Genomic DNA, 26,436 nt, shown 5'->3' on the forward strand with positions numbered 1-26,436 from the left:
GCAGTTGGTTGGTCTGGATTAGGGCAGCCTAGAAAATCATTTAAAGGGCGTCTATATATTTTGAATTTATTTTAAAGGAGTATTTCTATTACTCTCATATATAGTTTTTTTGGATTTTCAGTATTTTAATGGAAGTAATTACTATCCAAATATTTACCACATATATCAAAATGAGACTTTGAAATGAGAATAAAGTGCATCTGAAAAGAAAAATTGCCTAAACTTAAAATACAATTGAATGGGGAAGGTATACAGATAAAGAGATTATTTCTGATTTCCAATTCTGAACATATCTGTGATTAGTTTGGTAGAATCAGCAAACTAGAGTTGTCACTGCAGCTTTTGATTTCACCTTTTGACACTCACTTTTGAATATTTTCCCCCTTTTATTAGCAGTGACTCCTAAAAGGAATTTCCCCAAGATATCATGGAGATTACAATATTGGAAAGAAATATCTACATGTGGTTAGTTTTCAACATTTGAAAGAGGAAACAAAACAAAAAAAATACCAGAAGTAAAAGTTGGAACTTTCTTTAAATTATGGTTTATAATTTCTATTATTATGTAATAGAAAATGAAGCTAAAAATTAATAGAAATACCTGATATTAATAAATTAGTCAATATTCCCATTTGGCATGAAACTACTGTTGAGGTTATCTGGAATGTCAGTAGTTATGGGTATTTCTTGCTTTATTTATGTGTTATCTCTACACGCAAAAGGTGTTGGTCACAGCATAAGGTCTGTAAAGCATTGTCATCTTCTGGGAGTAAGGAAGGTAGAACTCCCCCTACCCACCTGGACAGCATTCCTCTTGAAGTTTGAATAGCCTTACCTCTATTGGGATTTTATACAGTTGTGAAAGTGTGGCTTTCCTAACAGGCCAAGGACAGTGATCTATTTCTTGGTAATCTATTCTGATAGTGTATTTTTTTTGAGTATCTGATACTTGATCAGGTAAAAACCAGGTTTTCTTATTTATATTGCTTTTATCGTTTATTTAAACCTAGTATGTAAGCCACCTAGAGTTAGTTTGATGATTTAGATGGTATACAAGAAATAAATAAGATTGAAATTTGTTAACTAGATAATTGTTGATGAGCAGTGCACATGTATCCACTTGTAGGGCATGTCAAATTTTTCAGCTTTCAATTTTCAAACATTAAGGGTGCTCAAAAGTTGTGACATGCCATGGGGATCGTAAATATAGTTTGGTTACTTTAATATAATTTAGATGTGTTTGGTAAGTGATTACATAAATATATGTTTTTTAACATTTCGGTTTTTTTCATTTGTAACTTCATAGCTGTTGACCATCAGATAAAATACACATTTTACTGTAATGCAGGGAGAGACAGGAAAATACAAACACAAGGCTGTTATCCCAGGTTGCATATGGGCCTTGACCAGTGGTGGGTTCGGACCGGTTCACAAGAACCGGTAGTAAAACCGGTGGGAGGCTCTGCCCACTGACCCAGACATCATCATAGGTGATCTGCGCAGAAGCGCGGGTGCAATGCGAACTGGTAAGGTAAGGTAAGTAGAACCCATCCCTGGCCTTGACATAATTTCAAAAGTTTGTATAAACAATCAATGTATACCTTTAGTAAGAATGATGTGTTCCTTTCCCATCAACCTGTTTCAGGAAGTAACAAAATAGTACGAGAAAAGAGAATTCTGGACAAAAAAGGATATCAGAAAGAAAGAGAAGCAGTAATTCCATCTGCTATTATTACAGATCACTTGTGGCTGCCAACAGAATGTGACTATTGAGAGAAAATGTCAACCATAGTACTAAATAATATTTCAGATTGTAACACGACAAAAGTTAACGTATCTTATGGAATTGTGCTCCTCAAAACTAATGATTTGTTTTTGTGACAGTATTTTTATTTGACTTCTGATGATACTAAGGAGAAATGACCACCACCTGATTATAATCTACAGTTCTTGCAAGGACACATTTTATACTGTAAACTGCCCACTTGGATACAAGATGGGTGGCAAATTTTATAAACAAACAAATAAATAAATAAAGAGTCTCTCCTTGAACCCATATATTCACCATATTATTATCTTCTATTTCCTTCACTCATGACTAAAGAACGGGAATTTCTGTTATAAATTCTGTTATAAATTGGATCCAAGGAATCATTTTAGTAAATAGCCTCTAAGAAATAGTATTTATTTCTTCTGGGATTATTTGATTGATTTTCCTATCATTTCATGGCACTCTTAGTAAAAATCTCTAAAATCATAATTGAAAGGCATTTAACATATTTTTCTTAAAATATTGTAATAACCACCTTTCACAGTGGTACGTTATGGGGGGGGATTACTTTATTCTGATTTTTGTTGTCAGGGAAATATCTTTGTCTTTCATGGTCTTATCCAAATTTGTTATTTCTCCATAGAATTAATCTCTTATTTATATGTCTAACATACTTATTTTTATTTTTGAGTCCCTTAAAATACAACTAACACTTGCCATCTTTCCTTCTCCATCAACTGTGAATTTATTATGCAAATTGCAAACTGGTTCACATCATCTTTGTCATTGTCATGTTTAACATAAACCCTGTCTGTGTACACACAGAGATACACAGCTACAAACCTGTTTTTCTATCTCTAAGAGAAACAGTCTTTTTCTATATTTGTTCACATAGAGAAATTAGAACTTTTATAGTTTCTTCTCTTGCTACTTTAAATAGAGCAGTAAGTATATAGTCTAAGGTTGAAGCTTTCTGACAACCGACCCATTGATTCTTCTGCTTCAGTTTTACAGCACAATCATTTCCTGAATGTATTTTGCCTCTGCAAAAAATTTCGTCATTGCATAATCTCACTTGTAAAGAGTTTCAATTTCCTTTACTTTCTTTTTCCCTCTGTTAAATGTCTCTCATGATTTTCATTTTTCCCTGTTAAATCTCTTCCATGATTACCTTTCTTTTCCTCTATAAAATCTCTCCCATAATTAATGTTGAGAAATACTATCTTCACTGTAAATTTTCCTGTGAGTTTGCTAATAGTTTTCAAAATATTTTTGTTTTGTTATTTACCTCTGTTGGCATTCTTGGTTGAGATGTTATCCTTATTTGCTTGATGTTAAAACTCTTCATTCAATCATCATGAACTTGATTGTTGTTCAAGGCTTTCATCCTCCAACTTTCCCTAGCTATCAACATGTTCTAAAACCTATCTGAATCTTTTCCTATTTGAAATTTAGGGCATTTTTATCAGTTTTCATATTTTTACTCTTTTTTTGGAGTATAAGATGCTCTGCAGTATAAGATGCACATTTGTTTTTGGGAAGAAAAACGAGGAAAAAAATTCTGCCTCTGCCTCTGCCTACCAGCATCCATCGGTATTCATCTGGCTAGCGTCCCTGCAGTAAACAGCCTGGTCAGCTTCAGCATTTTCGTCCTGATTCAGCACGAGCAGCTGATTCGCAGTTGGATCGGCCTCCCGGAATACTGGCAATCAGCTGTTCCAGGCTGCGGGGATCACCACAGCCCATTGCTGCCTCTGTGTGTCGCATTTTTGGCCTCCGCATGCCCTGCTTTTGGCCTCCACATGTTGCATTTTCAGCCAGTTCTAGGCATTGGGGTTCGCCGCCTCCTGGAATCAGCCAAAAATGCGACGCGTGGAGGCCAAAAATGTGTCGTGCGGAGATGGCGATTGGCAGCGAGATGCTATGGTGATCCTTGCAGCTTTGAAAAGATGGAGTGTGCGGAGGCCAAAAACGCGACGTGCGGAGGCTGAAAACAGCAGAAGGGTGGGGGCCGGCGGGTAGGTGGGGCTTCGGCAACATTTGGTGTATAAGACACACAGACATTTCCACCTACTTTTAGGGAGAGAATGCGTCTCCAAAAAGTACGGCATTTATCATCTATAATTCATGATCAGTACCTGGAATCTTCTGTTTCCTATTGTGTAGTCAATTACATTCCAGTAGGGTGTATGTATTGACATTCATTTACAGAGTTTTATATTGTTTAAAGCAGGAAAAAAGATAAGGAAAAAAGAATCATCTTCACTAATTGCTATTAACCTATATCCTATATTTTATTATTACTGGAGTAAAGCTGGAGGATGAAAGCCTTGAACAACAGTCAGGTTTATGATGATTGAATGAAGAGTTTTAACATCAAGCAAGTAAGGATAACATCTCAACCAAGAATGCCAACAAATAGTCCGATTTTATAATTCCATATTCCTCCATTTCTCCAACTTTTATATTCCAATCATCTATTAATCATGTAGATTTTCTCAATTAACATCTTCTACAGTTTGCCATAGAATCCCTCAGTGTCTTCCATCATCAATAGGTGGAGACATATCAGCCTCCATCAGATATCTATTAATTCCAATCTGTATTATCATCCTTAATTGAATGCCAAACACATATTTAGCAGAATATTTTTCTGAGTAACATGATCACATCATTACTTTGCTTAGCCTTCTGGCCTGAATTGTGTATTCATCTGTAAAATGACCTCTTTTGATTCCTCTAACTTTATTATTAACCATCAAATTGTCATTGTGACAGTTCCAGGTCTTCCTTGGTTAGTGCTTCTTACTGTTCCACATTGTATATTTCCTGATAAAACAAGAGGTTTCTCTTTAAATAGTGGCAGTTAGTGACCATTTCCTCTTGTACTTTCATTCTGGTTACACATACTCTTACATAGAGATTGGCTGAATTGATCAATACAGAAATATGGGAATGGTCCATTCCAAGCCTTCCAGAATGTCCTGTTTCTCTCCATATCAACCTGTTCTGGTATGTGATTTATCAGTTTCCAGAAGTCACATTTTTTGAACCAGAAATAGTCTGAAGTGTTCTGGGCATACCTTTATAGGAAAGGAAATGTATTTTGAGGATAGAAAACTCCTAGAATACTTTATATTATTTTAGGTCAAAGGATTCAACTTTGTGAACTGACAAATTGTTCTCTGGATGATCCAGAGAGAAGTGGAATATTCCAGAGATCTCTGGAGTGCTCTTTTTCAGGATCAAATGTTTTTGCATTTTTTCCAGGCCTTCTTACAAAAAGTTGGTAACTTGCTAGTAGAGGAGCAGTTGTGTGTGTGAGAGAGGGTAGGGTCCTTATGATATGGCACTCAAATCCTTCTTAATGTAGTTAAATGAAGGCTACTAATTACTTTCAGTAATTAGGCTTAATTACTGAAATCAGTATTAGGCTTAAGTAAGAAAATTAATCATGTGGATTAATAAAACTATAAGATTGAATAGTATCACATGAATATCCAATCACATGAATATCTTCTAATCACTTCAAGATCACATAAAGTTCTAGTACTGCTTTACAAAGCCTTAGTAAGACCACACTTGGAATACTGCATCCAGTTCTGGTCACCATAATAGAAAAAAAGATGTTGAGACTCTGGAAAGATTGCAGAGAAGAGCATCAAGAATGATTAAGGGGCTGGAGGCTAAAACATACAAAGAACGGTTACAGGAATTGGGTATTTCTAGTCTAATAAAAGAAAGAGTAGGAGAGACATGATAGCAGTGTTCTAATATTTGAGGGGCTCCTACAAAGACAAGGGAATAAAATTATTTTCCAAAGCACCAAAAGGCAATTGATGGAAACAGTGGATGGAAATTAACCAAGGAGAGAAGAAACCTAGAACTAAGGAGAAATTTCTTAACAATGAGAGCAATTAACCAATGGAACAACTTGCCTTCAGAAGTTGTGGATGCTCACTGGAGGCTTTCAAAAAGAGACTGGACAATCATTTATCTGAAATGGTATAAGGTCTCCTTGCTCGAGCAGGGGATTGGACTATAAGACCTCCAAGGTCCTTTCCAACTCTATATTGTTCTATGTTCTAATAATAGATCGAGAACATTGGCTAACATAGAATATATTTCAGAGCAGATATTTTTTCAGTATCCCCTTTTCCTCCATTTGTCAACTATTCATTTGGTGTTATTAAGGCAAAGGCAATATCATCTATTGGAAAGAGAAAATCTGTGAATGTTGACTGTTCTTTTGGTAGTAGTTCCCTCATCCAAACTTTTAAAATTATACTAATGTATGATATGAAATGTGTTTTTGAAATATTGTTCTCCATATTGTGATTTTATATAAGACAATGTAAGATTTATGGCAGAATATATGTGGTGTGTGTCTGCTTGCAAAAGACTTTTTTGTATGCTTGTCTCCCAACTAATTAATTAACTATGCCACTTGAGAGAATGAATTAATACAAGCCAGAGAAAATGAAAAGGGAGTCTCTACCCAGTCCCTTCCACATCTGAGTCAGATTTCTTGTAAGTTCTTATTATTTATTTTTAGTTAATTAGGAAATTCAGCATTGTGCTGACGTGTATTATTTCTGTATTTATTTCAGTAAATGCCTATGTAGCATTCATAGTGGACCATGCAAAATAACTTTGAATAATTTAGATAACATTATAGGCAAGCAACTATGTAATCTTATACTTTCTAAATAAAGCAGAAATAGTTGGGCAGTATCTGCTGTCACAAGAAGGGAAAATTATTTTGTGACAATATGTTTAAAGATACCATCTAATTAGTTATTTGGATGATTGATCATGTTTTTAATAAACTGATTTTTGTATGATCAAAACCATAATGTCATTGCCATTTGGATGCTATTGAATTCAATGATTAATTTACAATTAATACTAAAAACATACATTCATTAGAAGCTAATGATTGATAATATTCATATTTGGTACAAATTTCAACAGGGCAGCATGAACATTAAATGCTTAGTAACAATCATGTGTGCTACTATAAATACAAAACATTTCCCAGGCTTGTCTGTAGAGAAACTGGGTCTCTTAATGTGTTTGTTTTCTTTTCAAGCAATTTTGGGTTCCATCTCTGTTTTCTGAATATTCAATCAGTCTCTGCAAACAAGAAATTCAAAGGAAAATTATGAGCCCTTATACAGAAAAAAAACCAACATGTGAGGTGGGCTGGGGTTAGAAATCATGTATTTTTAGTTTTAATGTTTCATTAATTTTAGTATGTCCGTATGCAAAATTCAAAATAAAATGCAGTAAATGACAACAGAGCCAGTGATGTGTAGTTAAGACACAAAGCTAGAAACAGAGAGACTGTGAGTTCTATTTCTTCCTTACACAAAGTCAGCTGGGTAACTTTGGGCCAGTCGCTCTTTCTCAGCCCTAGGAAGGAGACAGTGGCAAACCACTTTCAAAATCTTCCCAAGAGAACTGCAGGGACTTGTCCGAGCAGTTTCCAGGAATGAACACTGACTCAAAGGCACAAAACTGAACAAACGCTAATATGTTATAACAACACTACCTTAAAACCTCACTACATTTACATATTAAATAAACATGTTTACCTGCACTAGTTGAGAATATTGGCACAAAACAAATGTCTCAGGAGTAAATTTCATTAATGAAGGGATAGCCACTTCGGTAGAAAGTCAAAATATAGTTTTAATAAATAATATAAGAATAGTTTATCTCTACAGGATACATGCAAAGAAAATATTGTGAATCTTCCTGCTGAATCAACAGCAAGCTGACTACATTAGTTTGAACAAACCATAATGCCATGGTTCATAGAAAGGTGAGCTTGCACAATACACTAATCCAAAACCAAAGACACTCCTTGCTGTTTCCCTCCCTATAGTAGCAGATTCAAATAGTAAAAATGTGGCTTACCTGAGTCTGTTACCAAGATTTTGCTTGTTAGGCATGGAAAACACAGGGGAGTTTCTGGGTGCAAACAAATATGTCTAGAGACATATTAAATTGGCCAATTCTGCCTTGATCTGCACAAGTTACTTAAAGCATTCACAGAGGATCTCTGTGTATACTGTAAATATGGAGAGCTGTCTTGCTGTAATTGAAGACTTTGAGAATACTGGAAATCCAAACATAGATATATGTATAGGACTATTTTTCTAATTAATGCACCTAGGGTTGTTCATTCAAAAAGTGGGCCCTTAACATTATGTTTTTAACAGGGTCATAGCTTTGGCTGGTTAGTTTCCCAAAATATTGTCATAGTTCTTTTCTTTCAAAACATGCCTCTTGTTGAATTGTGGATGCCCTGAATCGGTCAAAGGCCTAGCTAAAACCATTTTTCCCTCCCTCCCCCTTCATCCCAACTTGCTTTTGTTATGTATTGGCTTGCTAATCCTTGTGTTGAGCAGTATCAGACATCACCTTTCTTGGGGGCAGTTAGTCCACTCTTCCGCTTTCTTTGTCAGAGGGCTCCCTTAATAGGAGAAGTCAACAGGGAGGACAAAAAGGATTGAAAGTTGTATTTAATCAGGGTCAGAGAGGTGGTGTTCAGAGTGACGGGCCCACAGGCAGGCTGGCCTTTTATGCTTACCGACGCAGATGGTCCCAAAGCATTCAGCTAAGTGAAGAGAAAGCTGCCCAGTGAGCTATTGTAGGGGCAGAGCCTCGTTACAGTTGAGAAGGGTTGCCAAGGGTAACTAGAGAGTATCACCACTATCGTGTGATCACTAGTCTATGCCTTTGGAAATGTTAAACTGAGAATTGCTTTGGGGCTCTCAGCATCTGGATGTTCATGGAAGCAGTATTATCTTGCATAAGCTTTTGATTTATTTCACTTTGAGGAACTGGACAAATGAGAAAGATTTTTCAGTTTACTTTGGGAAAAAGTTGCTACTCAGAACCAATACTTTTAATCCTATAGTAGAAGTTACAGCAGCATTTTCGAAAAATGCATTTCGGAGACTTTAATTGTAATGCATTTGGGTGAATTTTGAAAATGTATGTATGTATGTATGTATGTATGTATGTATGTATGTATGTATGTATGTATATGTATGCACATCCCAGAAGGTGTGTCTATCCAAATTTGTCTATTAAATAATAACAGAAACTCTTTAGGTACTTGTGGTGTGTGTGTGTGTGTGTGTGTGTGTGTGTGTGTGTGTGTGTGTGTGTGACAGAGAGAGGGAGAGAGGAAGAATGAGAAAACGAGAGAATGAGAATGAATTTTAAATAACGCTTAGGTTCAGACTAATTTTCTTGAAATCAAAGGCTGCTGCTCTTTCCAATTCTTATACCCTTAAGTATAAACATAATTTACTATGGTTCATTAATTAATGATACTAAGCAGTTCAAAATACATTGGAGGAATGATATGACTAGCTAAGATGCACTCTAGAATAGCAAGTTAGCTCTTAGATGTGAACAACTTGTACTTTGCACAATTCAAGGGGTAGAGGTAGCCAGCAAAGGTGTACAGGTTTCCCTATCTTCCAGACTGCCATGTGAAATTTCACTTCCTATTGCAAACTAAAATTAACCAAGTGTCCAAAGAGCCATATAGGCCTCTAGCATTTTTACCTCCATAGGAACTATTCAGTTAAACTTAATACATAGCCAATTATTTTGCTATATACAATATGGAGGTGTCTGTGATTTCTCCTTTATTTCTCCTCCGCTCAATTCTTACACTTGGCCATATTGACAGAAACTGGTTTTTGTATTATATTTTACATTATGCTATGCTATTTTATGTTATATGTTATGTTTTATGTTAGCTATAATATATATATGTAATGAAATGTATAAAAATAATATATAGTTGTGGTATTGCAAACCTACACACTTATCTGTTTACTGTGAAGGATGCAGCACATTCCATCAACAAATATTTTGCTTTGAATTCAGAATCTAAGGGAAACAGATTTAATAGAATCAGCTTGTTTGTTTATTTATTGATTGATTTATTAGATTTGTATCGTATCTTTTTTATACAACTAGGGACATGCATAAAATACAAGATACATTATTTGAATTAACTGTGCAAGTAATATTGTCAGAATTTTAGTAAGAATAGAGACTTATTCAAAGGACTTAAATGGATTTTTTTAAACGGTTGCATTCAGAGGTAGTCCTTAAAAGATTTTGAGAATATCCGCTTAAAAGATATAATCCATTCTAACTTCCTCTTGTGTTCTTTTTTCTTTCTTTTTCTGTGGTTAAAATTTAACGATTAGATGAAACATCTGTGGGCAACCAATATAGACAACGTTGTGTATAGAAAATAAACTGAGAATTGATTAGGATGTGCTGATGGAACTGAGAGGAAGTATATATTTTGTATAACGAACTTTAAAAAAAAAAAATTTCAGTAATGTGAGCTTTTTTCGAAGTCGAAAATGCTAAGGTGAACAAAATTAGTGAATTAATTTGCATAATAATTTTTATTCATTTTTTCATTGCTCAGGATAAGGTAGGGAACTTTAATGCAATAATTTTACCAGATAGTACTTCTGTGTTGCGGTTATTGTTGAATCAGGCCAAACTGATTTATTTTTCCCAGGGAACTTCAAAACATGTTTTCTAATTCATGACTGGAATAGAAAAGAGTAGCATGTCCTTTACATATATAAGGTGTGGCAGAAACTAGAGAGATATTGGGAAGTTTATAAAACAGTATGGAATATTCTGTATCCTCTGCTAGAAGTGAATAATTGAGAGGTTGATTTTTCAGTAGTGAATTATGTTAGACTTACAAATGGGTTGCACCTCAGTGTAAGGTGAATGATGCCAGTGGTTATGCTTCCATTCTTCAATTACCCCCTATTTTTCTTCTTATTTTTAATAACCATTTTAAGAAAACTGGAAAACAATGAGTAGCTAATAAGGAGAAAGAATGTACATGTCCAGTAAAGATCTGCAGAGACCAAAAAGACAATACAAATGATTGAGGAATACAATGGGTTTCTCCAAAAGCCAGGCTGGATACAAGAGGTGTGTAAGGTTTGAAGCAGGGGCAACTGACATGGTTGGTAAGGGGACTAATACTATTCCTCAATATGGAACTGAGAAGTTTGAGACCACTGAGATGCTTCTCTTTCCCATCTTAAAGTTGTCTCTCTTACCTAGTGATATTTTAAAAGTAATTGCATTATATATTTAGGACTCAGCTCTAACAAATTCCCTATTTGCACAGAATTGGTTTTCAGGGAAACTTGACTCACATGATCAGGAAGTTTGAGACTTAATGGTAGTGCAGTGGTATTCTGGCTTCCTTCCCCTCTCCCATTGAGTGAGTCAAAAAGTGAATGCTTAATTTAGAAGACAAAGACCCATATTTTGTACATTAATACAATTCTTTCATTTGTTGTCCTACTATGATAGGAAGTCTGCCTTCAAAATATTTCTCCTTCTTCATAATAGGAGTTAGTTCCATTATTTATATATGTGAATACACACGCATGCACACACACACATGCACACACATACATATATTTGCATGCACATATATGCCGTGTGTTTATGTGTGTATACACCTATACCCCCAGGCTTCACACAGGACAAAATGTTGATCACATCACTATATTGCACATCGTACTCAGCAGTAGTACTTGCTCTAGCTATATTCTTTTTCGAGTTGGTTTTAGAAGGTCGTTTTTGCATATGCAATTGAATTGTAACAACTGAATCTGCTTCTTCCTCTCTACAAATACATGTTGATCATTAGATCTAATCTAGTGATGTAACAGATTGTGAGACATGGGATTGATTTACTCTGTCACCTCTTTGTGTTGATGCAAGAGCAGGATAGCTTGTGGTGGATCCAGTATACACTTACACATTCAATTTATATTCTGCTTTGCTGTTGATTTTCTGTATTTTGATATTAGCATATGACTATCACAGCTATTAAAAATCCTGAGCTGCATCCAAAAAACCCCCACAGCACCTTATTAATATCTCCAGATACTATTAAATTGGGAGAACCTAAAAGAAGATGTTCTGTCAGTTTAACTGGGAGGTTGCAACTTACTAAGATGGGGGGAAATGTGAAGTATAACATGAGCTATTTCCATCTAAATTTCTTTATATAAGAACCCTTTTTTCTAGTCTTTATATCCAGTAATGACTGTTTCTTGATTAGTCTTACTTTATACTTCTAATATATCCAGCATGATACAGTATTTAAGGTATTGGACTGGCATTGGGGAGCCTCAAGTTCTAATACATCTCAGTAATAGAAAATCCCTGGGTGGCTTTGACCAGCCGTCTCAGTCCAACCTCACAGGATTGTTGGTGGAAATAAGGGAAGGGACTACTATGTAGGCTGCCTTGAACTCCTGTATGAAAGGGAAATAAATTGAACAAATAAAGAAAAATAAATACCCTGTTGAAGTTGTTGGCACCCTGTGGTCTTGAATGCAGAGGATACACCCGGAGATCCCACTCATGAAAAACTCAGAGGCTTATTTACTCAGAAGTTTTATTCTGTTTTTGTAACCAATTTTTTTTTTATAACTTCTGGGTAACAGTTTGAGCAAAACAATCTTGCACCAAAAGCAATAGTTCTGATCTGATTGGTGTTTACCTTTTTATGAACTGAAAACAAAAAGTAGACAACCGAGATTCTAAATTGTGCATTATATCATTTATTCTCCAGGGGCAGTAAAAGCATTTGTTTTATTTTTGTCTGACTGCTGTGAACGCTACAAAGAATAGCACTGAAGCTTGGCTACTTACTTTTTTTAAACTATTCATTTTATACTTCTCAGACAGATTTTTCCCTGGGGTGAAACAAAGGTTAACTGAAATTTCCTCTGTTGTGTACCTGAACGAATCAGCAGTTTGAGAAGGAAATCCCATTGATGGGCAAAGAGAGTGACAGGCTCTATTTAAAGAATTCCCCCGACTGTGTGGTAGACCAACCATGCCATGAATTTAACTGTTCCTGTGGTCCCCATACTTGTACCTACTAAAAGAGAGAGAGATTACTTTGTTCTCCAAATGTTACACTAAGTTTTGAAAAATACCAACTATTGATACTTGTTTGTAAACATTACTCCTGTTTACAAAACCTAAATTATCAAGAGGTTCATATTTTTGAAAATACAAAATAAAGGAAAACAAAACAAAGAATGTCTGTAGTTAACTGCCTTGATATATTTTTCATTTTGCAAGTTGCGACACATTTCTAAGGTGCAATGTTTTACAAATATGTGTATATTTAGTATCAACAGATAGGGATATATTACCATTCTTTCATGTAATATTTCCTGCAGACATAATAAATTGAAATGGAATCTTAGGTTAATATAAATTACCATAATACATAGAGGAATATGTAGTAAAAATGCACATATTTGAACATTTAGTAAGCTTTTTAAAAAAAAAAAAAATCACGAAGGCTGCTTGGTATATATGCCTTCATTTGGATTAAATATAATTCATGCATGTTTGGATTAAGTAATATTTTCTGAATAGATATTAAATTCTAACCTCCCTCTGTTATAGCCCTCAAAAATATACCCATCAGGCAGCATACGATTGTTTTAAAAAATTGTTACTTCTTGTTGTAATTCAATAAAAATTAGTAGCTGTTCTATCAATGTTAAAACTTGAAATGAATGTCCTGTTTCATTTCAAATTTCTAACTGAAGTGATCTCTTGCATGGATTGTTTAAGACTGCAACAAAAATAGCAAGACAAAATAACTATTTAAAGAAGAATTTGTCATTAATACTTTAAAGAATTTGCAAAATCCTCTACACTGTGATTTCTAACATGAGATTCTCAGAAATGTGTGGTTGTTACAGTAAAATTTTGATTAAATGGGCCTTTCCTGAAACTATTTAAATCCTGGGTAGGAAATTTATGAAGCTCTTCAGTTATTTTTTCAAACAAGATATTAACAAAGAATCCATTCCATCTGTAGATTAACTCTTTTATGGTTAATCAAATTCTTATGAGTTAAAGGGGGTTGGAATACTCTTAAAATAGAAATTAATGTCAGAAGTTACCAGTTGGGAATGATAACTATCAGCAGTGGTTTACCCTTGATCTGCAGGTATTTCTTCATACTAAATTTTTAAAAAGATGATGGATTTACTGTGTTGGATAAAGAGTTGACCTTGCAACAGAATGCAACAGAGAAAAAATTTACAGAAGAAAACTTACAGTGCTTTTTCCTGATCCCACCTTCCTCTTGTAACCCCAGACTCAAATCACTTTCGTTTATGGTCCTCGCAGATTCAGAGTACCCTTTTCACATATAAAAATATACAGATTACTAAATTATATTCTACACTATTCTGAATTTAGATCTACTTTTAGTACAAAATACAGTTTTGTTTGAATTCCACTTCTCAGAAAGAGCCAATTGGTCCTTGGGCCGGGGGCGGAGGGGGGGAGGGGAAACTATACCAAGTAAAGATCTTCAATTTTTAATTGGCTATATCTTTGTTAAAATTCTACATAATAGAACATAAAGAAGAATTGGTTAAATTGATTAATTAATGTTGTTAGAGAAGACCGTATTATTTTATTCCGGAATAATTACATGTTCTGGTTTCTTGCAGCTGCTTAGTGGAAATATGTGAAACAAATATTGTAAAACGGGCAGGAACCTGTCTTTTTAAAACATACTTCAATTTTTACACATAAAAAGCTAAGCTTTTAGAGTCTGCCCAGCACTTAACTGTCTGATCTCAGAAAATCAAAACTAGTTTCAACCTACTGAGGTTGGAAGATGGGATGGGAGACCAACAGTGAATCACTGGATTATAGGTTAGCCTACGAAGGTAGTGGGAAGCCATTTCTGTTGTCAAGAAAACTGCAGAGCTATGTCCATGAAGTCACAAGGAGTTAAGACTATGGTGCTCTATTTGGCAGGCCAGAGTCCTGTTAACAATGCTTTGCATAGACTCAACATCATAATTCAGAATGCAGTTTTGAGTATACTGAATAGACTGTACAGTATATCCCAACTAAATCTTTTTGGGTATGTTTCATAAAAATCATTGTAAAAGCAATTATAAAAAAGTTATCAGACATGGTTCTGTATATTTTTTAAAAACGCTTAAATATTTTATACATCTTAATTGCTGAACAACCTGTTTCCTTCAAGAACTGATGCAAGATATAATATGGATAATATCTGTTAAAATTTGAAAAATATACAACTGTGGTGTAACAAACAGCATATAGAGAACACAAGAATATTAATATTACAAAATCATTCAGTGTACTTTGCAAATTATTTTCAGCATTAATTGTAGAATTTAAGCAACTCTGTCCATTTACATTTACATCTCACATCTCATATTTAACATTGACATAAATTTTTTTGAAATGTTCAATCATTATGGTATTAGTTTTTAGTTCCCATTATATAAATATCATTGTACTTGGTTATTATTTATACGGTATAATGTAATAAAACAGAGGGTTTTTCTTTTTAAAAAAGAATGAATGCAGGATAAGTATTGCAGTTCTCTAAGCCATTGTACAAGCATGTACTCTTGACATGCTATCATTTTTTTGTATTTTTTGGACAATAAAAGAAAACAATAATAAAGCTATTTGAACCAATAATATTTTACTCACTTAAAGTACTTTAACATAATGGATTTTATTTTTACTTTGCAAAATGGGTTGGGAGGAAGATTCAGAAATGGTTGCTAGTAAGGTATTGTAAATGTAGGAAATACATGCCAGTACAGACTAATCTCTGAGTTTTATAAGATAAGTGGTTTAGTGGATAAAGGGAATGCAGTAGATATAATCTTCAGCGTAATCAAATTTAGCAGTGCTTTTGACACAGTTCCACATGACATTCTCATAAAAAATTTGATTGTAAATGCTTTAGAGGATAGTGTTTTGGATAGAAATGAACTTAGTTGTTTAGAACACTGGTCTATAAGCTACACAATTAATTCCAGCAAAGATCAAAGAGAGATCTAGAATAAAATACAAGTCATAAAATATCAGATTACTGCATAGATGTGATGGGAAAGCCATGCTTGATAATAAACAACATTGTTCATTCATCAATGTAAATATGCTTTGGGGGGGGAGGCAAACACTTCTGCCCCCTCCCTCCATTAATCAGCAAATGTTTGATAGAAGTATGACGCATATAAAATGGAAAGAAATAATAGCTACAGGTCATATCTTCAATTTGTAGTTCAAGAACAAAATTCTACAAGATTTTTTATATTCTTAAAGAAAAATGTAAATAAATTGTAGGCTAGTCAGAGAAAAGTTGACTAAGGTATGGCATTTAAAAAGATAAATCAACTTTGTTACATGGCATATTCCAATACTTTGATATGAATAATTGGATATTTAAAATTGCCAAGTTGTTTGTAGATGTAGCTGTGTTTTTAAATGCAGGAGCAGCCATCTTGGAGCTGAGGGCTATGTCTTTGTGGGCTGTGCTAGGGACTGTAAGAAAAGCTGTGGGGTGAGACATTATATTTGTCTGCTATATAAATTGAATTAAAATCTGAAGTTGATTTGAATGTGTTTTACTTTAATTCAATTAATATAGCAGACAAATATATACTTCCAGTGGGGGAAAATGGTAAGGCATTTTTTTTTTGCATCATCTTCTATAGTGCTATTACTAATATCACCAATGAAGATGATATAGAATAACAAAGGAAGCTACTTTTTCACACAGCATATTATTTTTAATGTTGAAATTTGCAAACTCAATCCTATTGTTATTTTAAAACATTATGCAAATTCAGTGCCTATTACTCATGTTGGCTATATGCTGCTGTTATTTTTTGAATGAATGGCAATAATCCTCTGGCACCATTGCTGGGGTGCAACAGCAGGCAATATCTACGTTACCCATGGTTTGGCATCTGGTCTGGGAAATAGTGACCATTCACATCTGATTACCCATATAGGCTAAAATGATTTTAAAATATTAGTGCGCTGTGTATCTGTGTGAATAGGAGATCCAAACATGTTACACTAATTTTGCACCAATTGTATATGATTATCAGAGCAGTTCTGAGTTCTTTTTAAAGCCCTTGTGTTAACTTTTTAAAGATTTAAACAATTTGGGGATATATAGAAGACTGTTTTCCCTTGTATCTGTTTCCTTTTAAAGTTTTAAACGGGATATACAGAAGACTGCCTTCAATTGTATGATCCTTCTGTAAAGATCAACTATAGAGGCCCTTTTTGAGTGCCAGTCAAGGACCTTCTTATTGGTGTTCTCCTGGATGTGGGACTGTTTTCTTTGGCACTATGAAAGAACATTTTGTACAAGCTTTCAAATATCCTTGAAAATCCATTTGTTCCATCTGCCTTTCTCTAAGAGGGTTTTTATAACACTAATTCCTGAGTCATGGTGTTTCCTTATTATACTGGATTCTTACATTTTTATTCATTCATTATATCTCAACTGGATTCATCTTTTGTTGGATGCTGCTAGTTATGTATGTTTCCCAAAAGGCAATCTAAAGATTTTAGATAAATATTTATGTTATACCAAAAATGATGAAGAGCTTTTTATAAGTTGAGAACTGCATATTAATCAACCAAGTGAAAGCTAATATTTATCTGATTGCTTTAATGTGAAATACATAGATAGCTAGCATATAGTTACAATGGTTGGTTTGAAAGCTTAATTTAAAAAACAAATTCAGAATTGACGAGGAATATTATGTCAAATGTATAGAATAACATACAACGTTGTCATATGTGCCCATGTTAGAACCATCCAAATGATAATTGATATTCTAGTTATATTTTTATGTTACAAAATATTTTCAATAGATCTTGAAACTCAGTGAACATTCATTGGAAAATTTATTTTATTTATTTTATTCATTAAGATTCTGGGGCAGTGAAGCTTTTGATGCGCTATTAAAACAGAATTTATGACCTACACAAGCTTCCAAAGACTTTTCAGATCTTGCTCTTTGTATACAGTTCATTAATGTTCCTTTATCATTTGTGGTGATAAAAAAAAGTCATTACTAATCTTCTCATGAAAGAATCCCTGAAATCTTCCTATATAAATTAAAATAATTAAAATACTATTTAGTATTAAAACATTATATATTGTCTCAAAATACATTGCTTACAATTATTATTATTTATTAATTTGTATGTCACCTACTTCACCAGATTAGATACTGTGCAGATAATATAGGTAAAATCTAAAAAGGTTTTGTGATAACGCTTTGGAAATTTTGTAACTTTCTTTCATTAACTTGCTACTAATAAGACAAATCCTTTAGTTCCTAAAATCCATTTCAATTGTTTCCAAATAATTGTTTTGCAGGAGAAGATAGAACAGGATGGACCATCAGTGATAAAGACTTACAGGTACAATATTGTGTTTTGTCTATTTTATATTAATATTTTATATTAATGTATTTTCATTACTGAAAAAATACATCATAAACACTTCTGGGGATTTCATGTGTTTTCTAAAACCTTGTAGAATAGGTGTCCCCAATCTTCAGGCCACTACTGGGCCGTGAACTGTTCAAACCCAGGTCACCTGAAGCAGTAGATGAACCTGTGCATGTACATCCCCTCATGTACCAGCAGAAGGTAGGGGTGTGCTTCCCTGCCACCCACACGCTCCGGCCCACAAAGCCAGAAAGTTTGGGAAACTCTGTTATAGAAGATAATTAAATAATTGTGTTAATTAGAGCTTCATGTAAGGTTTTATTCCTAGATATGTTCATTTAAGTAAAGTTGTGTTATACATAGAGGATTGGTTTAGCCTAGCTGCTCTATTTTATCTCTAAACTGTTTTCTGTCCAAGATGAAACTTCCAGACAAGCTTTCATAATAGAGCTACATAACATGTTCTATAATAGTACCATTCTTGGATTATTAAGATATTCATTCTGTCCAGCATCATAACTGGGCAATTAAATTGAATATGACAACTTGTTACTTATTACAAACAGTTAAACTACTTAAAATCCATCTAACCACAATGCCCCTGTCTTCTCAAAATTCATCTTAGGTTTATTTAATCATCCATGCCTCTGTTCTTCCCAGGATTTATACAGAACTGCAATCAGCACAGTGCTGAAACCATGTCACAGATCTCTAGATTATAATTTGTGATGGTTTGTTATAAGTGTTACACATCAGAAGGAAGAGAATGAATTCCTGGGGATCCTACAGTCCAGATACTATGAAGTCAAGTAGAATTAGCAGAATGCTGTTACCTGTTACTGAGCAGTAGGAATGTTATTTTAATATAGCAACTCCAATTTGCAAGTCACAAAAATAATTCCAGAAAAATCATAGCAGTCAGTGCTATTAAGCATCATTGAGAGAATCATAGTTCATTGCTGTAATCTCTCTCTCCCTCCCTCCCTCCCTCCCTCTCCCTCCCTCCCTCCCTCCCTCCTTCTCTCTCTCTCTCTCTCTCTCTCTCTCTCTCTCTCTCTCTCTCTCTCTCTCTCTCACACACACACACACACACACACACACACACACCTGAGAGAGGGAGACAAGGAGTACAACTTAATTCCTCCAGTAACAAGGCATTAACTGCTTCCTGAACCCCCATACAGGTAGTCATCAACAGTTGAGCCCAAAATTTCTGTTTTCCTAAGCAAGATAGTGAGATTTGCCCCATTTTATGATCTTTCTTGCCACATTTGTTAAGTGAATCACTGCATTTCTTATGTTAGTAACATGGTTGCTAAGTGAATCTGGCTTTCCCATTGACTTTGCTTGTCAGAAGTCACAAAAGGTGATCACATGACCCTGGGACACTGCAACCATCATAAATATGAGTCAGTTGCCAAGTGTCAGAATTTTGATCACATGACCATGGAGATGCAGCAAAGGTCATAAGTGTGAAAAATGGCATAAGTCACTTTTTTCAGTGCCATTGTAACTTTGAACGGTCACTAAATGAACTGTTGTAAGTCGAGGAATACCTGTAATCTTTCTACAAATTCTTACTAAACGTAACAGGCTCCTTCAAGCATCATTTTGACCTTGAAAACTGATCTTTCAGGTCTGTGGCATAAAGTCTGAAGAGTTTGTGAATGAGATGGTCCTCAAAGTCCCTATCTATTCACCCCCTCAAGGAAATTCTGCTGGGCAATTAACTGAGGAGCTCCAAGCATTGAAGCAAGCAGTTTATAACATAAATATCATAGCAAATGCAGTGCAATGATGAAAAATATATTTGCTGCTAACAAATACTTCTCTAATGTATGCTTTGTTGATTTACTGTGAGATTTATGCTGCCTGACCTTGTCATATCCTGACTTGTTTCAGTGCTTGGAGTTCTCAGAAAAAATGCTTTCTGAGTTTCTTTGTTGTGACCTAGGCTTACTGAGTTATTACAATACACAATTAGTCCCAAACAAACCTATTTTATTGTAACAGCTGAAAATTACATTCATTCCCAGCTGAGTCCCAATTAGTTGCAAAATAAGTCCTCCGGAAGAAGTCCTTTGGGATAATCACTAACCTTTATCTTCTTTGACACCTTGCCAAAGGCCTTACTTGGCAAAGCCCCACGAAGTTCAGAAACAAACAAGAGATGCTGACTGGAAACAGAGTTAGCAATGCCAGAGTTAGCAATTCCTGCAAGAGGCCCAAGTGCCTTTGTTTCTCTTTTAAGCCTTATGGGAGGGGCCAATCATCTCCTCGCCTTACTCCTGAGTCATCCCTTTTGCTTTAGCTGCTCTTGCCTTCTGGTAGCTCTGCGCATGCGTGCACTAGGAACAGGCTCCTCCTGTTCCTCTGCCTCTCTGCTGTCTGACTCTGGGAGCTCTGGAGTCCGTGCATCACTCCCAGATGGCCCTGGCCCCGGCCCCATCTCTGCCTCCGATGCCGAGCCCTCGTCTGGGCCTTCTCCAGACTCCAGGACCGGCCCATGTTCCACCCCAGCCTCCTCACTGTCCAACTCCACTGCCAGTTCCGCAGGCTGCTGGCGGACCACAACATTCTTGTAGTCAGAGAAGCGAGCTCAGAAGTGATATTATAAGTTACTTTTTAAGAAACTTTTGCTATTTATTTCTTAGCAAAAACTGGAGCTTTGACAGAATGGTCAGCCCTTTCACCTGGTACATTCTCCAGAACATTGAGGAATTATTTGGCTGTAATCACTCTTGAGGATATTCTCAACTGATCTTCCATTCCTGCATAGAGGGACTGCTATAGTGATCCCAGTTTTTTTCAGGAATTAATCCCTCTCCAGCCACCAAAGTTAGATCTCCAATGATTGGTTCTGATCCTTCCTTTACAGATCCAATTCATTTATTCAAATTTCTAAACTGCTCCCCAGACAATTAGGTCTCAACACTTACTAAAATATAATAACAAAGCAGAAAATGTAAGAAGTGTGAAATACATTCATTAAAAGGAGCAATAGAGTCAAATTAAAACAAAACCCTCAAGTGGTATTCATGAGAAAGACCTGGTGAAAAGATAGGTCTTTGAAACAGGAGATAATTCAGCTCATGAATTTTAGGACATGGAGCCTACGTTCAGATCATAGGCTCTACTACAGAGAACACCAAATCACAAGCATCTGTTAAGATGTTTCATGGCCAGTTTTGGCAAAGATATTTATGAGTATGTCTGAGAACAGTCCTATAAGTTAAAGTGGAACTGTTATACTAAATCCTTAATTCATGAAAATGGTCCAGAACACTTTGGCAGATGATATAAAATATCTCAGAAAGATCAAACAGAATCAATGAAGTTGGCCTTCCTTTGCCTGTTAAAGAAAATAATATATCAGCTATTTGCTGATTCCGTTCCCAAATTAAGGTCTAAATACAGATTGAAAGCACAATGTCTACACAATAGGTCAGTGCATTACTAATGTTTTATACCCGTTGCAAAGTCTAAGACATCTGCTGCCATTTCTAATCAATTTGGGTTTTGGACAATCCAGGCAAGCCAACCAAGCTGCATTATACTGTAAAGATAAGCAGTGTAAAAATCTGCCTATGGAGATTCTAAGTCAACCAGGTCATTGTTGTCCCCAAAGTGCTTTTTCAAGAGGCAACTGAACTTTCTGGTGTGTTGGTTTTTTTTTTGAAGACATTTCACTTCTCATCCAAGAAACTTCTTCAGCTCTGAGAGAGCTGAGCTCAAGATCTGATAAAGCTTCTTGGATAAGAAGCTTTATCAGCTTTTCAGAGAAAAACCAGAAAGTCCAGTTGCCTCTTGAAAAAGCACCTTTGGGACAATGTAAAATCTGCTAAACCCCACTCCCCACAAAATAGAATAGAATAAGGAAAGCTTGGAAATTGTGACTTCTGGCATTCTTTCCAACCACTTAATATCAACTCTACTCTGAGTCATACAACCAGGACGGAAGGGCTTAAAAATGGAACAGTTCGCAGCATACACAACTACTTCACCCATAGAGATTCATTGGGGGATTTCATTTTGTTTTTCCCCTCTTGTCCATTTTCAAACTCTATATTTTGCTAGTTTCTCCTAGAACATTATATTTAGTCTAGCCTATCTCCACAGAATTATCATGCTGACAGACAGGAACCCAATTCCTGTTAAATAATTTCTCTCACTGTCCATGGAAAAAGGCCAATGTGAATTGGACTGTAACCATAAGGTTGGATTCTCTAGTATTCATCACATTAGGGAACCAGGCTGAGGTTGAATTTTTCAATCTCCTTTTGTTCCTGTCAGCTGTTTTCCTAAAAAAAAACGCTTCATCAATTATTGGAAGTACTCCACATAATAGCATGAGTTGCTATTAACAGTTTTATTATTTTCCTTAATCATCACATAAAGATTAAAAAAACTTTCACATAAGAATTCAAACAATGGCATGGGTTGTTGCAATGTAAGCTGAGAGAGATGGGAAGAAGGCAGAAAAGGTGAATCTTCTGGAGGAATCTTCTGCTTCATTACAGGTGAATTTTCTTGGAGATTTCACACACACATGTGCGTACACACACACACCCCTACAAACCTTCTATTGCTCACTCCACTTAGGAGTTCTGCTTGACTGGTCTGCAAGCGAGCTGAATGGCAGAATGTCTAGAATAAACTAACATCTGCCCAAATGTAGCAACTGCTTTTTTTTTTCTAGCTTCCAGTCATGGTTTCAAGGCATTGATGCACTCCTGAACCTGTTTCTTTCCTTTAAAAAAAAAAAAAAAAAAAAAAAACCACATAGCTAGTAAGATTTCTTTGTGAGAATTTATTATTTATGTGGGTGATGCAGAATAGTCAATGGCAGTAAATGGGCACCTACTGGCTTTCTAATGCAAAAGGCTACAGTTGATAGTGACCATGTTATTTAATTAGAGGAGCACATACTGAGCCAGGTATTAGGGCTTAAAACTAAAGGTCAAGGAGCTGTGTGCACAGATGTAAAATGCAGGTGGTGTGTAATAAGAAATTGGAGCATTAACTTGAACCATGGAATATCAGAAATATTTGGAACTAAAAGAGAGTAGTGTATGGAAATATAGAATAATACTTTTGTTTCTTGAGAAGCTTTTCATATTTGGAAAAAGAAATACTTGCTTTTTTTTTCTTAAAGTCATAGTCTAGCTTTTGATTTTCAGTTTTATTTGAATAGTAAGGTATATTGACCAACTTGTAAATTTCTGATCTATGTGTAAAAATCAAGGATGTTTTCTTTTGTTGGCAATTCAGTGGATGTTTCCTCATGGCAACTTATGCATGCGATTTATTTATTTATTAATCAAATTTATTTATTAATCAAATTTAATAATGTCATCTCTACATTCATTGGTAGGTTAGTTATTTTCCCAATGAAATTAAATGTATTTTGCAAAAGATGCCATTATTAAATAATATTGTCAATAATATTGACTAAAAGTTTTAGAAAAAAGTAACTTCTAAAAACTGCTTTGAAAAGGACGTAATATACCCCTGCAAAAATATTTATATGGTACTTATTTACAGATAGGAAGCCTATCTTGATTCTAGAGGGTGCATATGCGTAAGAACTATAAAAATAAACACCTTTCTTTTAAAAATTCAATATCTTAGGCTTGATTGTTATAAAAGCTTAAGGTGGCAGAACATTAAGCTTTCAACTTCTAATAAAAATCCTTTTGTTTCCTCAGGCACAGATTGGTAATTATGTTTCAGTGCGACATAACAACAGATACTACACAGCGGACAAAAACGTCACTTGCAGAAATTGTGATAAACGAGGTCATTTATCAAAAAATTGCCCTGCCCCAAAGGTAAATGTAGTATTTCAATTTGTTTTATTGCTGGCTGAGACTTTCAGACTTTAAAGCGCTGGTCTGAAATAATTTTACTGGCTGGCATTTTGAGAAAGGGAAAAAAAGAAAAAAAGAAAGAAAGCAATTTCCATGCTCTCAACTGCAATGGCAGTTTAGACCCAAGGAACATTACCTGCTAATTTCTTTGCATTGTGGATCCTATCCTAGAGATTAATCGGAAGGTATTAGGAGCATGATTCCCTTGTAAGAGAGGAGATGGAGTATTTGAAGTTGGTGCTTTCTTCAGTGGCTCTCAGCAATATAATCCAATCAAGAGAGACCCAGTGGCCCATGCTGAGGATTACCACCTGCTCGCTGAAGATTTCTTTTTTCTTTTCCCCACTTTAGTGAATGAGTGGACAGAACAATAAGGCTTGTGAGAAAGTGAGATACAGGCATGCATCCTATAATTAGTCCCCACTCTGCCCTCATTGAGGAAGCAAATGATAAAACACAGCTTTTACACCTTCTACCGTGTCCACCTTGCACACACTTTCTATTTTTATATGCATGCCTAGAAGAATAGGGAAAAAATGTCCACTGAGTTGATGAGAGAATTCCTCCTACAGAATACAGAATCCATAGTATTGTGCATAGTGGTGGGCAACCCAATGCTAATAATTTTTCATCAGGATAATAGCAACAACAAATTATCTCCAGGATAGATTTAAGCAGTATGTCTACACTTTATTAGTTGTATGCTCATTGGCTGAAAGATGATAGTTGAAACAGAAGTGTAAAATTTCACTATGAGTACAACACATTAATATCATAAATACCATGAGACATTTAAAGAACAGCCACACAAAAAATTAAACAACGTGGCAAATTGAGCGGTGAGCAAGAGTATATAGAGTATTGGAGAATGATAAGACAATCCATTGGCATAATCAGTTATTGGGAGCTTTCCTGATTGCTATTAGATACAATTTCTTGTATCTTGTCATAGAAAGGCATTCCAAAACAGGTTAACACAAATGAAAAATCTCTCTTTGAAGCATTACAACAGTTGGGATCCGTGGCAAGGCTGGTGCCTGACCTCGCTGCTTTGGAAGTTGCCCCTGCTATCTCTGTGGGTGTGAGCAGGTTCTGCCATTGCACTTCACTAGCAGTTCCAGTGGAAGTGTTATCTCTATAGCCATACATACGTGTCAGCTTGGGGCCAGCTTTCAAAGCTTTGGCGGGTTTGCAGAGGACATAGCTGCTGTAATACTTTGAAGAAAGGTGCTTCAATCACAGCAATGCACTTTGCAAACCGCTTCTTTCAAAGGCTTTCTACAGCATTGTTATCTAAGTCTTAAATAATAGCTGGGGGATTCTAGGAGTTGAATTCCGTGTATCTTAAAGTTGCCCAGTTTGAGGAACACTGATCTAAGTAACTACTTTTTTCCAAGCAGATTGGTCTTACTTGTGGAATTTTGGGAAGGACCTCTTGTTGTGCCTAGCAGTACTGGAAATGATTTTATTCATTAGCTATTGATTGTTCATCTTCTGCTCTTTATTTATTGTACTGTTGTTTCATTTTACCTTATGTTTTAATTATTAATTGACGGCTTCCTTAGGTAGGCAATGCATGAGATTATGAAATAGTACAGTAGGTCTTAAGCGAAGGACTTAGACATTCTCTGTGAATATAAATAGAAGTGCCTTGTTTATTTTACTTAATTTAAATTCCTCTGATTTTATAAACATTTGATCATTTTTGTTTCTTTACATTTTATTTTGCAGAAAATTCCACCCTGTTGTCTATGTGCACAGAGAGGTCACCTGCAAAACAGCTGTCCAGCACGATTTTGTTTAAATTGTTGTTTGCCAGGACACTGCTCTAGAGAGTGCCCTGAGAGAATGTACTGGAAAAAACATTGCAACCGCTGTGATATGAGAGGTCATTATGCAGATGTGAGTACATTGTTAACAGAAACTACCCAGTGATTCTTTTTTTCTCTTTCTTTCTTTTTCCCCTCAGAATTTCTCTTAGTCATTCCTGTTTATCCATTGCTGGTCTCTTAGCATGTGTTTGTCTGAAGACACAGTTTAGATGTACAAAAGTAGTATTTTCTGCACCATAAATATGTGTAAAAATAAAATTAAAAAAAGAATGCAAAAATAGAAATACAAAAGCATTACTGGAGTGCTAAATCATTGTTTGCATATATTTTTTTTATTTCTGAAATGCATTAATTTCTATGAATATTAGCATTCTTTAAGCATTTGTTTTACGGATTATTAAGTATATATGATTTAAAACACTCAGAATGCAAAAATAATAAAGTTGATGAGAAAATAATCTAATTATTATCTTCATTTTTTACCTAGGGTCCAAATTATTTAGTTTTGTATGGCATATAATTACATTATTCCAACAGATCTCTGACCAGAAACAAATAATGCTGAGGAAGTGAATAGATG

The 26,436-nt window shown here is 35.1% G+C and overlaps 1 protein-coding gene and 1 long non-coding RNA gene across 2 annotated transcripts in view; one reads left to right on the top strand and one right to left on the bottom strand.

Moving 5' to 3' along the window:
* The window catches only part of ZCCHC7 (zinc finger CCHC-type containing 7), a 134,349-nt gene that overhangs the window by 59,503 nt on the left and 48,410 nt on the right, over window positions 1-26,436 (top strand). Inside the window, exons 3-5 of the mRNA XM_034410764.3 lie at window positions 18,081-18,124; window positions 23,863-23,985; window positions 25,756-25,926. Coding sequence (XP_034266655.1) covers window positions 18,081-18,124; window positions 23,863-23,985; window positions 25,756-25,926 — 338 coding nt within the window. The remainder of the gene's footprint in view (window positions 1-18,080; window positions 18,125-23,862; window positions 23,986-25,755; window positions 25,927-26,436) is intronic.
* Window positions 6,708-8,249, bottom strand: LOC117661684 (uncharacterized). Its single transcript, XR_009622297.2, has 2 exons — window positions 8,201-8,249; window positions 6,708-6,907 (listed from the first exon to the last, which is right to left on the bottom strand). It is a non-coding gene; the product is annotated as an uncharacterized LOC117661684 (long non-coding RNA).

Source organism: Pantherophis guttatus, chromosome 2 (assembly GCF_059756535.1).
Source record: "Pantherophis guttatus breed Tessera chromosome 2, ASM5975653v1, whole genome shotgun sequence".
Taxonomy (NCBI): domain Eukaryota; kingdom Metazoa; phylum Chordata; class Lepidosauria; order Squamata; family Colubridae; genus Pantherophis; species Pantherophis guttatus.